A 12,786-nucleotide genomic window follows, 5' to 3' on the forward strand; every position below is an offset into this window, starting at 1 on the left:
GCTTGCATTTCAGCCTACTTTTCTCTCATGATATGAAGGAGTACTTCTTGAGAACATTATTTGCCCTTTGTGAGAGCAACTTCTCAGGAGCATAAAGTACTGTCCAATATTCTTACTCTGCTAATAGTAAATGCTGATTTACAGCTTCCTTAGTTATTTTTTTAAATTTGCGGCTGTATCTCTTTCATGCCGTAAAATATGCCAGTTCCCAGCCTGGTGGACAAAATAACTTTCAGATGGCCCTCAGGAGGCTCAGATATCTTTCTTTGATATTATTTAGATATTCGAACAAGGTCACTTGGTCTGTCTACAACCAAGTTCATGTACTTGTAGAGGACCAAAGTTGGTGTTTTTTCTATTTTTTTTTTTTTGGGCTATTCCTCTTTTTCATTGAGACAGGGTCTCTCAATCAAACCCAGAGCTCCTCTATATGGCTAGTCTGGATGGTCACTTTGTCCTGGGGATCCCCTATTGCCATCTTCCAATGGTATTATTACAGGGAGCTTGCTTCGCCTGGGTGACCTTTATAAGAGTTTAGGGTTTCTGAGCTCTAGTCCTTACCTACACAGCTAACCAAGAACTCTCTTCTCTGACCCACAATCATCTGTAAGCACAAGCCAGAGCCAGGACAGCTTCTGCTGTGTTGGCCATGCCCCTGAGCATATTCCGCCCATTTTCACATTCTTTGATCTACTAATGTTTTTAGTAGCTATGTGATTTCCAGTTGCCTGACATGAGCTACCTTCTTACAGTATGTGAATTTCTGCTCCCTGAGAACACAGGCTAAGGCCTTTAGGTGGAGAGCTTAGGTTAGATGATTTGAAAAGATGCTGATGAGCACAGTTTGTCATTTCTGACCTATTACTATACAATTTCATGACCCACCATATTGGATTGTAGTTAAATTATATTTGGGATCCTAAATACAAATGGCAAAGAACATCACCAAATTGGGCTACTATAAGAATAACCATTGGGATAAAGTAAAAACTAGTTTTATCATCTAAAAATGAAACTTGAGAAATCTTCTGTGGACAAATAGAAATGAAACCATAAAAACAGTCTGGAATGATTCATCTTCTTAAAATGGACACATTAATCATATACATAAAGTACAAATTTCCCATAAGCACAATCAGAGAAAAAGCATAATAGAATTACACTATCAAATAAGGAACATGTAACAATCACTGCTCAATAATAAGTAGCATATTTTGTAGTTATGCTTCTACTATGCCTTTGAATGATGTTTAACTGAACTTACAAAAGTTTCTAAAACATCAAATGGGCTTAAAAGGAAAATGCTAATTTGGATTTAAGAAAGAAAAATCAAGAATAAACTACATAAATATTAATGTGATATAATAGTAATCTCAAAGTTACTGAAATGGTTGTGGAGACAGCACCCTGCTGTATTTCTATAACATGACTTAATTCTTTACCTGTTGAGTCCACCAGTTCCTCATTAGTATTTTTTAATATTATAGGTATATATAGGCCAGCACTGCTATTCACATGGGCAGGAAGGGATTCTGCCCCAGATGCTAAAGATAGTTCTAATATGGCCCTCCTCCAACTGTCACATTCCCCCAAATTGGAAGCATTGTAAGAAAAAAGAAGAGGTGCCCAACTCAAATTCTACACTTGCTTCTGCTCTATGCTGCAGATGCACAGCTATCTATCACCCGTTGCCTATACAGCACCTAGCCTGGATGCAGCGGTCTTCCCTACCAGAGTGATCCAGGGAAGACCAAAGGGCAGTGGTGACGGTACAGTGGACATGTCCAAACTTGACACTGGTTCAGGGATATCCATGTGTGCATATAGGATACCTTATGAGCAGGTTGAAGCTGGTGTGGGTGAAAAAGAGCAATGGATTTCCTCATGCTGTCACATTCTCCCAGACTCACAGGAGTCTATCATAACCTGGTTTCCAAGGTCATTGCTTAGATACAGTAGTCAAGTTAAAAGGAACAAAACAAAAGAAAAACCAGAACCTGCTCTCTTTAACATTTTGTTCTGGGCCTTTTCAGTATTTGGGCTTGCACTGGTGCTTCTGCCAAGGGTCTTGAAAGTCCATGCCATCTCCAGAATACCTGTCATTTTAGGAATTATCCTTACAAACTGCTTAGAGAAGGCCAGTTGCTTTATGACTAGATTAGGGGCCTGTCCCCCTAAGGTGATTTTCTAATTTTGGTTTATAAAACTTTTAATATAGTTTTCCAAGATGCAATAGGCATTTCTTAACATCTCCATATTTGAGATAAGATGGCATGGATCATGCCATAACATTTCAATCCACTTATACCACTTATAATATACATGAAAATCCAAGGACCATTTGAAGCTCAGTAATGTGCACTGTGGTCATGTCATCATGATTATTAAGTGCTGCTGGGAAAGGCTCTTAAAACTTCAATCCTTAGAAGTAAGATAGGATGTATTTGCCCAGTCACAAACATATTCTAAAGAAACAACCCTGGCCAATGGAAATCCTGAGCATCTTTTCAAAGGGGTAAAATTGGTTCAGTAACAGGAAAACCAACAAACCTTCCAATCACCAATGAGTATTTGGCACATAATAACTGGGTGTGTGTCACAGAGGTGTGATGGCAATAGCATAGGGTGTCATATTTTGTTACTTTGCATAAAATCATACCCAATATCATTGAGACTCACTCTTAGATATATCTCTTATAAGATCACAGGCGATATGTTCTCTTATTTTTATAAAAATTACAAGCATATGAGAAATGCTGTATAAATTGAAAACGTATGTCCTTCCTTTTTAAAATTATTGAATCAAAATATTTCTTACATTAATGTATATCCATGCAAATTAGTCTTCCATTAATGAGACACAGGAATGGCTATGGGTTACTGCAGAACATACAGTAAACATCTGCAGACTTTACCACCCCCCTATAAAAATCTAAGTGTTGTTGATTGCATACTTACCAAAACTAAGTCGACAGGAAGAACAACTTTAATTTTTCGTTTAAACTGTTCATTCAGCTCTTTAACGAGAACAAGGACAACAATGCTCAGCAAGGACAAGAGCAGCGCTTCCAGCTGAACAGACTTGATGTTCTCAAAAACATATGCATAAATCTACAGAAATGAGAAAGCGGCAAAATCAGGGTTGCCACGAAACCCCAGAAGGCAAAGCTGGCCCTAAATAAACTCCATGATGCTTTATTTTAAAAATCATTATGACCAGAGGGTGAAGAATAAGTGCTGGAAGGGGGAAAGCTCTTTTTTCATGCATAAAATTTCTTTGTCCTTGGTTCATCCGTCAAACTCAGGTCAGTCTCTTACTACATAGAACACTGCTAAAGAGAATGATTTCCCTGGCTCCTTTTTTGACACCTAGATGGGCAAAAGGCCCCACCTTTTAAATCCCACCACTCTTCCAGATTTAACAGGAACATACACACATATGTCAAGAGCCATATTTAATTGGCATCAGACACTTGGCTATTATAATCTGTTACCATGTTCTCAGTTACTCAGCATTTATTTATTTATCACCACATATGTATGGCAGTGCTAGGTTAACAATGGTGAAACAGTCTTAGTATTCATAGACTTCACCATACAGTATATGGATTACTACTAAATTAATCAATTAGTACAACATGATGGTAATAATGAGGATTGGATACCTGAAGGATATGAATAAATGTATCAGCAATGAGGGTTGCCCTTCCAAAACCAGTAATAGGAACTGAACAGGCTACAGACAGGAAGGTGTGGAGGAAGGAGTTTATGGAAATATTTTGCATTAAGGTCATATTATAAAACTCAGAGCATAGACTGTGATGAAAGCAGTGCATGACTTCAGGAAAACATATGGTCCAGAAACCAATACAGGACTGGAGACTCTTATTCAAAAGCCCAGAACCTTCATGAGAAAGCCTGAGCAATGGCATGTACCTATCAGCTACACACTAGAAAGGTAGACAGGAGGACCACAGGAGCATTCTGGACAGCCAGCCTAGACATGCCTCTGAGTTCCAGATCCAGTAAGAGACCCTGTCTCAAAAATTAAGGTAGACATCAACTGAAGAAGACAGCCTGATACTGACTTCTGACTTCCAGATGCCTGAACACACACACACACACACACACACACACACACACACACACACACACACACAAACACACGCATACTCTACCATCAACCAAGTTATTTGATTCTATGAAGAAGGTATAATAAAGCACATTAATATTAGATACTCAATTATATTAATCTCAGTTGGCAGAAAAATACATTTAGAGTAAAGTCAAGGGAAAGAATAAGATTAAAACTTTCTAAACCTTCAACTAAGTGCCAAAAACATTTATCTCAATAATTTAGTCTTTAGGTATTTGCCTACATGCCAGGTCTACGTGCATAGGCACAGGACCTATTTTAAGGAATTCTAAATTGTGTGTGAAGGAGAAAAAATTACTAACTCAAATCTAACCTTTGCTCTATATAAACATTTGATAGTAAGCAATCTAATTTGAATATTGCTTTTAATTTGATTTTTCATGTCTATAAACTAATTTTCCCCCAACTTCTTGAACATAACCTGGACTGTACATACTGAGCTTGGTGACTAACTTTCTAATAATTCTGACAAAGAAAATGTAGTGAAACATATGAAAACAACTCGGGTAATGTCAGGTTAGCCAAACTGCACTTCAGATAAAGCAGTAACAACAGCCATCCATTGTGCAATCAGACATACTTAGAAATATGTCATAGAGCACAGAGCAGGTAGTTTCGCTTGTTACTGTTTATGCCAATATGCTTATTCAGCACTATTTGGGAAAGAACTTGACACCACACTATCATTGCTACATGAGGCATAGAAAATATTTTTCCTTATCTGTTACTACATGTTATGGGTAAAAGTTAGGTCACAGCATCCCTATAAGAACTGTAACTCCAGTTTCAAGGAATCTAATACACTATCCTGGCCTCAAAAGACACTGCAGGTACATAGGGCTCAGATATATACTCAGGCAAAAACACCTATGCACATAAAATCAAAATTGAATTAAATTCATTAATTCAAAAAACTTTCAGAAACATAAAATTTTCCTTAGTGTGATATATTCCAATGAGGATGGGTATAAGCAGAGTGTCAAGAAATTCTCTCAAAATACATGTCTCTGCCCAGTGGTTCAAGGATAATTGAGAATATTCTTGAGATTATTCTTCTAAGAGCCAATCATCCAAACGTCTCAAAGCACTTGCATTATTCTTTATGCCTTTCTCCCATGATATTAAAAGTATGCCATGACAATGAGGCTCTCAATCCATACCAGATTTTTATGTAATGTGCATTTTGAGAACATGTGTTTGCAGTAATACAAATGACCACCCCAGAATGAAAGGAATGAGAGCCCCCTCGGGGATTTTATTGTCTGTCTGGATTAAACTACAGCTCGTCAAACAAAGCATGTCTTACAAGATGCTCCAGAAGAACATAGTGGGGGGGGGGTAAAGACTCATTAAAACAAGAACACAGGCATGAAGGCCGTAATAGGAGAACAGGCTGGGAGGAGTCCTAATGACTGTCATGTGGACCCACTGAGAGAAGTCACAAGCTAAATTAGCTTGTGGGATATGGGTGACACACGTAGATGCTGCAGAGCTGGAGGTAAGGATAGACACAAGCATTTCTATATGATCACTCAATAGTGCTCTGGGTATCCTCAACACATGTTAAATTTCTTTCTACTCTAAGTTCAATTATCTAAATATGCTGGTACACAGTCTCCACACCAATTAAAAATTCCTAAAGGGATCATCATTGGCTTCTAAGAGGTCAGAGAGGCAACAGTAATGCTGTACAAATTAATATCTAAGCTTGTTAGAACTGACCAATCAACTTAATAAACTAGTTCAGCACTTCTGAGACCATAATACTAGTTTGCTAATGGCATAAAGCATAAATCCATACAAATATACATAAACAAATTCATTGTGAGAAAGTTCAGAGAATGGAAATTACTCATTCATGGTATATACATGAATTTAGTTTATTTAGATGTGATATTTTATGAAACACTACATAAGTACTTTTACATACACAAACACACATGTTTTTAGCTGAGTTGGCCTTTTTTTGTAACTTTGTCTATTTTTTCAGTGATGGATTCTCAACTGCTTGAGTAGTATTTGAGAGAAAATAACACTACTGAGTGAATTAACATTCTGTTCTAATATGGCAAAAGTAACAATAAGCCTCTGTATGGGACAGAGTAGAGCATGACTAAGATTCTGAAATAGGAGAGGCTGCATGGTATATAAGTGCCTTCTTTTCTCACTGTGGAAACCTGGGCTGTCTCTGATGTAGCTACAGCTGCATCTACTCATTCTTACTGAGGTTCTATTTTGTGGGAAGCAATGAGATAAATACTACAGTTACCACCACAGAAAATTCCAAGTAATCTATCTTTCGTATGGTCAATCTGATCTAAATAATCAGGTGTTTAGCAACTAAAATTGTGTAAGAATGAAGTAAAATTGAAGACAGAAAAAGCTCACAGTATTAGTGAACTAAAAAGCAAAAGGCCTCCCTGAAGTTACATCGACTCAGTTGATTTTCACAGTATAATAATGACTGAGGCTCTAAGATCCTGCCTAGAGACACACTCATACAGGAAGAAAATTCCAGAATGCCTACTTACAAAGCTTCATGACCCAAGGACAAAGATCTCACGTGCTTAGAAAATATCAAGGTGTTACATCATGAACTGTTTTTTCACTACTCAGTTAGCTAGACATACCTGTCACCCTAGAGTCTCTCCCTCCCTATCATCCTGATTACTACAATAAAGAACACTTGAATAAATATTTTCATGCAAATAAACCCCTCAGTATCATTTATCATGCCTGTGTCATCGCTGTACTCAGGATCCATCATGAAAAAGGAAGAATTTCACCAGGGTAACAGTACTATCAATAAAACCATAAAGTTTTGCTAAATGTCAGCATTCTATTTGAATAATAAGTATAAACTAGTAACTGTTGAACTATGGGTCTTAATTTTAAATATATGATTTTGAGTTACTCATCAACCACAAGGCTAGAACATTTCCACAGGGGAAAAATTCTAACATTCACACATGCTTATTACATGTGCAACCTTTGGTTAGAAAACGCACTTGGCGTAAAGCTTGTATCCACGGATAAGTCTCTCTCTGTTCTCTGCATTCCTCTTGAAAGTCACATTTTCACAACAAAGGTGTATGAACACCTTTTGTAGACATCTGTCCCTAGCCAACCTATCAGGCTACTGCTGTCAAGCAGTGACCCATTTTTCTTTTCATAATACTGCAAAAGATTCTTGTTCATCAGCTTGTATTTGTATCCATTCACCTTACTTCATATTCCTCCTCATGAAGAACAAGGGCAGTTTTTATCAACTGCATCTTCAATGTTTACAGACATGTCAACAAAAGGTATTGAATACATCTGTTCCAGTAGTTTTTAAATCAAGGATGATGCTATTTTCTTCATCATTTTATGGAGCTCAGAAGACCATTTTCAGATTGTTGCATTCTTACTTAAAGCAACAATTACACCATTGGTGTATTTACCTATGAGCCTCAGTTGCCCCAACATGATCCTCTACCACAATTGTTTCCAACCTGATGACATTAGAATCCAAGCTCCTGGTAAGTCCACAAATCCCCCAAAACTCATCTTTCATCATTCTCAAACAAATGTTTAAACAAGTTTCCCTGTTTCTAAGATTTGAATGTCTCTATCAACTTTGCCTACATACCATTACATTATTAAATATTTTAAGATCAGCACTGATAAGCTTCTTATAATTCCTTCCCTCAAAGTAGTGAACACAAATACCAAAAGAAAAGAGAAAAATATTGAATATTAGTCTTAGGCTACATTTTCATTAGTACAAGTAAAGCATCAGAAAGGACAGAAAAACAACATTCTATACATTTTTACATAATTTTTATCAACAATTGTATCTCATTCTGGGAATAAATGCATTTGCTCTTGCTTCAAGGGATAAATGAAGTCTCATGCCAGAATGGGAAGCATGGTATGTCAAGCAGCTAGAAACAACATGGGCATGAAATTCTCTTGAACCAAGCAGTCAGCCAAGCATACCACAGCCCTCATGGCACTCAGCCATCCCTTGTTTAGAAAAATAAGCTTAATTTGAGTTACTTGAGGACTGGGTTTTGTGGCAGGGCATTCTTCAGTGAACTGTGGGGGATGGAAGGTGCTTATCCCTTAACCCAAGATGGTTGAGTTGCAAAAATATTTGCTCTCTGATTTAGAATTTGAAAGTCACCTTTGTTATAAACGTCCATGTAATTGCTCCGTATTCACAATGTCTATCCTTTGCACTGATTAAATCATGCTGAGGATGAGCATTCTGTTTCTCTCCCTTTCCTTGCTCTGTCATTTTTATATATATTGGCATTCGTGCAACTCACAACAGAAACGTCACAGAAAAGGGTCCCACCAAAATGTATTCTTGATTTGGAGTCCCAGAGGGCCTATGTCTTTAAGTAGATTTGTTCTCCAAATATAAACTTCATTTGTACATACTTAGTTGTGATCTCATTCTCTATAAAAGAAAATGTTTTGTTGGCTCTGATTTCCTTCGGACGTTCCGATTCCAATTTATTAACATTCTTGGTTTTTGCCTTTGCAGTCTGTGGACAGCAAACCAGAGAAGCATTGTGCTTGTACTTTAGGGTATAGATATAATGAAACTGTTTTTCATTTCGGGAAGTCTGCATTTCTAAGGCTGGAAGTAAAAACTTCCAAGAAAGGTCACTGGAAATATTGCCAAGTTTGCCTTCTCTCCCAAGTTTAATGCACAGAACTGTGCATAGCCATTTAGAACAGTGCTCATGTAAAGCCAGACCAGTAAAATTAACTTTGCCAAATTTCACATAGGCTTCTGCAGGCTCAACACTGGCGCCTTCTCAAGGAAATCCACATGTGCAAATATGAACGAGGAATTTCTGTCATTTTTATTATGCCCTTTGGGGAAAACACCCTTTCTAGTAAGACATACTTCATCATTTCTTAGTTTTTAAAAAGCATTTTTCATTCTAAAGTATTAATGTTTTCTGTTACGTGTTTGGAGAACCAGCTAATATATGAGTCAAATACCTGGCTCTACAGAATGATAACAGAGCACTTTATCTGTCGAGCCTCAACTCTAAGACAGTGACCCTTCTAACATGACTATTACTGTTTGATCTTAAATATATTAAAGTATAGCACATAATTTATTAAGTGGCATTATAATTGCCAAGGATATTTAGGGCAGAATCAATGGAAAATTGTAAATAAAATTTAAAAGAGACTTCTGCAAGTATCACTACAAGCTCTATTTAAAAGCAGAAATATTTACTTTCAAGGTTTATAAATTTTCTTTTTTTAATTTTTTCCTAAATATATGTTTTATTTAAATTATAAACATGAATGCTTCACATGTCAATCCCAGCTCCTTTTCCCACCCCACCTCCCTTATCCCTCCACTAGCCACCCAGCCCCCCACCCAATCCCCACATCATTCTCCAGGGAGGGTGAGGCCCTCCTTGGGGGGGATCTCCAAAGTCTGTCATTTCATCCATGGCAGGACCTAGGCCCTTCCCCATGTGTCCAGGATGAGAGAGCATCCCTCTATTTGAAATGGGCTCCCAAAGATCATTCATACACCATAGTAAACACCGATCTACTACCTAAGGCCCCAGTGATTTCTGAGGCCTCCTCACTGACACTACATTCATGGAGTCTGGATCAGTCCCCTGTTGGCCTCTCAGCCATACGTCTGGGATTCAAGAGCTCCCGCTTATCTGGTCAGCTGTCTGGTCACTGTGAATTTTAAATTGCAATGAGACCTGAGAATTTATTTTATTGTTTCATCATGTGCATCTCACTAAAAGTCTTTTAGGGAGGAAAAGTATTGGTATTTATTACTCAATCAGAAGTGTGAATAATCTAGACTTTTTATATCTATTCATCACCAACAAGACAGTGACTGGCATTTCTTGAATAGCTATGTTCCAGTCCTTTTTTTTTTAAATTAGCACCTCAGAGTATAATTTTCATCAATTAACAAAACTGGCAGCTAGAGTTTAAAGACACCAGATCATTTGTTCAATCCCTAGTTGTACCTATGATCTGAATCTAGGTTTCTTGAATTCTAACGTATCCAAATTCCACTGTCAGTTCTATGAAAAAATAGAAAATAAACAGACTAATTAGTTATTCTGACCCTAATAAAATCATGAAAACTAAAGGTAACTCAGAACAAAATTTAATATTTTTACCTTCCAAAAAACTGAAGACTGTATTACAAAGTTCTTCAAAGTCACTACAAAATTGTTTCCTCAAGAAAGAAAGTTTCTCAAGCAGTATAATGCAGTTAACTAATTGAACAAAGAGAAAGGAGGAGTTAGGCATTAAGGAGATGGGGAAGAGAAATAATAAGTGAACAAATTAGGCCTAACTTTATCAGTTCTTTTTAAAACTATGGGGGTGAGATGGCTGATCAGGGTTGTCAACTTGACTGCACCCATCTGGAATCAATAAAACCCCAAGCAGCTGGACATACCTGGGAGGAACTGGTTGCCAGTCTATATGAAAAAGGCAAGGAAAAAGGAAATTTCTGCCTTTTCCCTGCTTACCCCCACTTTTGCTGCCAAGCTCATCTATCCTGATGCTGGAACATTCTTATATTGTCACAAGAGCCTATTACTTCAGTATTCCAATGTAGAATGAAGACCATTTATGATATCCAGCCTCATGGATTGAATAACTATTAGATTATTGGCCTTTTGGTTGTTGGACTAGCTGGACCACAACCTGTAAGTGACAATATTAAATCGTGTGTGTGTGTGTGTGTGTGTGTGTGTGTGTGTGTGTACTGTGGTAGCTTAAAAAAAAGTGACCACACCCAAAGAGACTGTCACTATTAGGAGGTACGATTTTCTTGAAATAGGTATGGCCTTGTTGGAGGAACTGTGCTAATATGAGGGTGGGCTTTGAGGTATCCTGTGCTCAAGTTACACTAATAGTGACTCAGTTCATTTCCTGTTGCCTAAAAATCAAGATGTAGAACTCTCAACTCCTCCAGCACCATATCTACGTACATGCCACCATGTCCTGCCATAATGATAATGGACTAAACCTCCAAAACGGTAAGTCACCTCAATTAAATGTGTTTTTTTTTATTAGAGTTGCTGTGGTCATGGTGTCTCTTTACAGCAATAGAAATCCCAAGATGTGTATTCACGTGTTTTTTCATTCTGTCAGTTCTTTTTCTCAGAAGAATCCTAACACAGAGGGTGTGAGAGTTATTCTAAAATTTCTTATAAATATGGGGAACCTTTAAATTCTGTGGTCAGAATTTAGCAAGTAAGATTTATAAATCTCTGCTCCCATGAGCAAACTTGCTAGCAGCTTTCAGCTACAAGTCAAAGAGAGGCCAGGGAGTGCTTAGCTGGAGTTTGTGTTGTGCCATCTTCCCATTACTGTAACAAACATCTGAGACAGTCAACTTAAGCTAGCAAAGGTTTCTCTCAGTTCATAGTTCCAGAGGTTCCAGTCCATATTCACTTGCCCGCTTTCCTTACCAATCTGTAGCAAAGGCAACAAGTTATGGCAGTGGGTAAAACTATTCATTTTGTGACCTGGAGGAAAGAGAAACTGGCCCCCTCCTACTAGACCCCACATTTAAAAGATGCTACTACTTTCCATAAGGCTGGGGAACATGCCTTTACATTAAATCCAGCTCCTTGGGACACATCTCACATCCAAACTGTAACGATGTGTATCCCTCAAAACAACTGGAAGGCCTTTCTGTAATCCTAGAGAACAAACCTAATGTTATACCACTTTGTGGATCTGATTTAAACTGTCTGCTGAAAGTGTTCCACTGAGTTGAGTACATTTTCAAGCCCAGAGAAGCCAATGGACGGAGATGTTATTAATTCAACTTAGATAACAGGCCTTTCTTTATTACACAGGCCAGCATCCCTAAGGAAGGAGGGACTGGGGAAGCCACACTTGTAAGCATGAGAAAATGGTGTCTACTGCAGACCAGAGGAACAGAGGAACAGAACAAAAGACTCTCAAAATTCATGGGAAAGAACAATGCTGCTGGAATGAATTTAGAGGAAATACAAGCTAAACTTGATTTTTAAAAATAAAAGCCAGTGTCTAAGACTGTTAAGATCTGTGACAGTCTCATTATTCAAGCTTATAGAATATTTTATACATTAATTTGTGTGACAAAGCATATCAGTGGTGTGTTCTTTTTCTCTGCACAGCCTGAGTAGCTTTCAAACAGGATATAATAGTGTTGAAAACTCAGAAGAAAGCAGTCAGAAAACAAAAACCCTAAAGTGTGTTCATTGACCTTCCTCCAAGTGCTTTGACCGGATGACCAAGGTCTTGAATGATTTCATGTTCTGTGTATTCCGTCACTGAGTTCAGGACTTTTAGGTCCAACTTAAATAAGCAGGGACAAGTTCTGATTTACATTCTCAACACCTGATTCTTTCAGCTGAAGTGCACTAAAATTCCTTTTCAACGATCCATCATGAATAGCTTCATTTTCAACTAATACTCAACTTACTACATTTCTTTTTTTTTAGACAGAGTCACACTACACATATGGGCTGGCTGGTAATTCACTGTGTAGCTCAGGCAAGTCAGTAACTCACTATACATTCCAGACTGACCTCTGACTTACTTTTTTTTCCTTCCTTAGTCTCTCAAAGGCTGGAATT

General features: G+C 37.7%; 1 protein-coding gene and 2 long non-coding RNA genes across 6 annotated transcripts in view; 1 reads left to right on the plus strand and 2 right to left on the minus strand.

Annotated features, from left to right (window-relative positions):
• Positions 1 to 12,786, minus strand: part of Slc26a7 (solute carrier family 26 member 7) — a 112,193-nt gene that overhangs the window by 38,222 nt on the left and 61,185 nt on the right. For 3 of the 4 annotated variants that reach the window (XM_040741152.1, XM_013110969.3, XM_013110970.3), the window contains exon 6: positions 2,959 to 3,111. The exons of the other annotated variant lie outside the window; for it this stretch is intronic. In XM_040741152.1, coding sequence (XP_040597086.1) covers positions 2,959 to 3,111 — 153 coding nt within the window. The remainder of the gene's footprint in view (positions 1 to 2,958; positions 3,112 to 12,786) is intronic. 4 annotated transcript variants of the gene reach the window in all.
• Positions 8,595 to 10,763, minus strand: LOC121138528. The gene is made up of 3 exons (XR_005875486.1): positions 10,608 to 10,763; positions 10,324 to 10,422; positions 8,595 to 8,691 (listed from the first exon to the last, which is right to left on the minus strand). It is a non-coding gene; the product is annotated as an uncharacterized LOC121138528 (long non-coding RNA).
• On the plus strand, positions 11,153 to 12,223 carry LOC121138523. The gene is made up of 2 exons (XR_005875485.1): positions 11,153 to 11,193; positions 12,022 to 12,223. It is a non-coding gene; the product is annotated as an uncharacterized LOC121138523 (long non-coding RNA).

The sequence above is a fragment of the Mesocricetus auratus genome, unplaced genomic scaffold (genome assembly GCF_017639785.1).
Source record: "Mesocricetus auratus isolate SY011 unplaced genomic scaffold, BCM_Maur_2.0 Super-Scaffold_6730, whole genome shotgun sequence".
Lineage (NCBI taxonomy): Eukaryota > Metazoa > Chordata > Mammalia > Rodentia > Cricetidae > Mesocricetus > Mesocricetus auratus.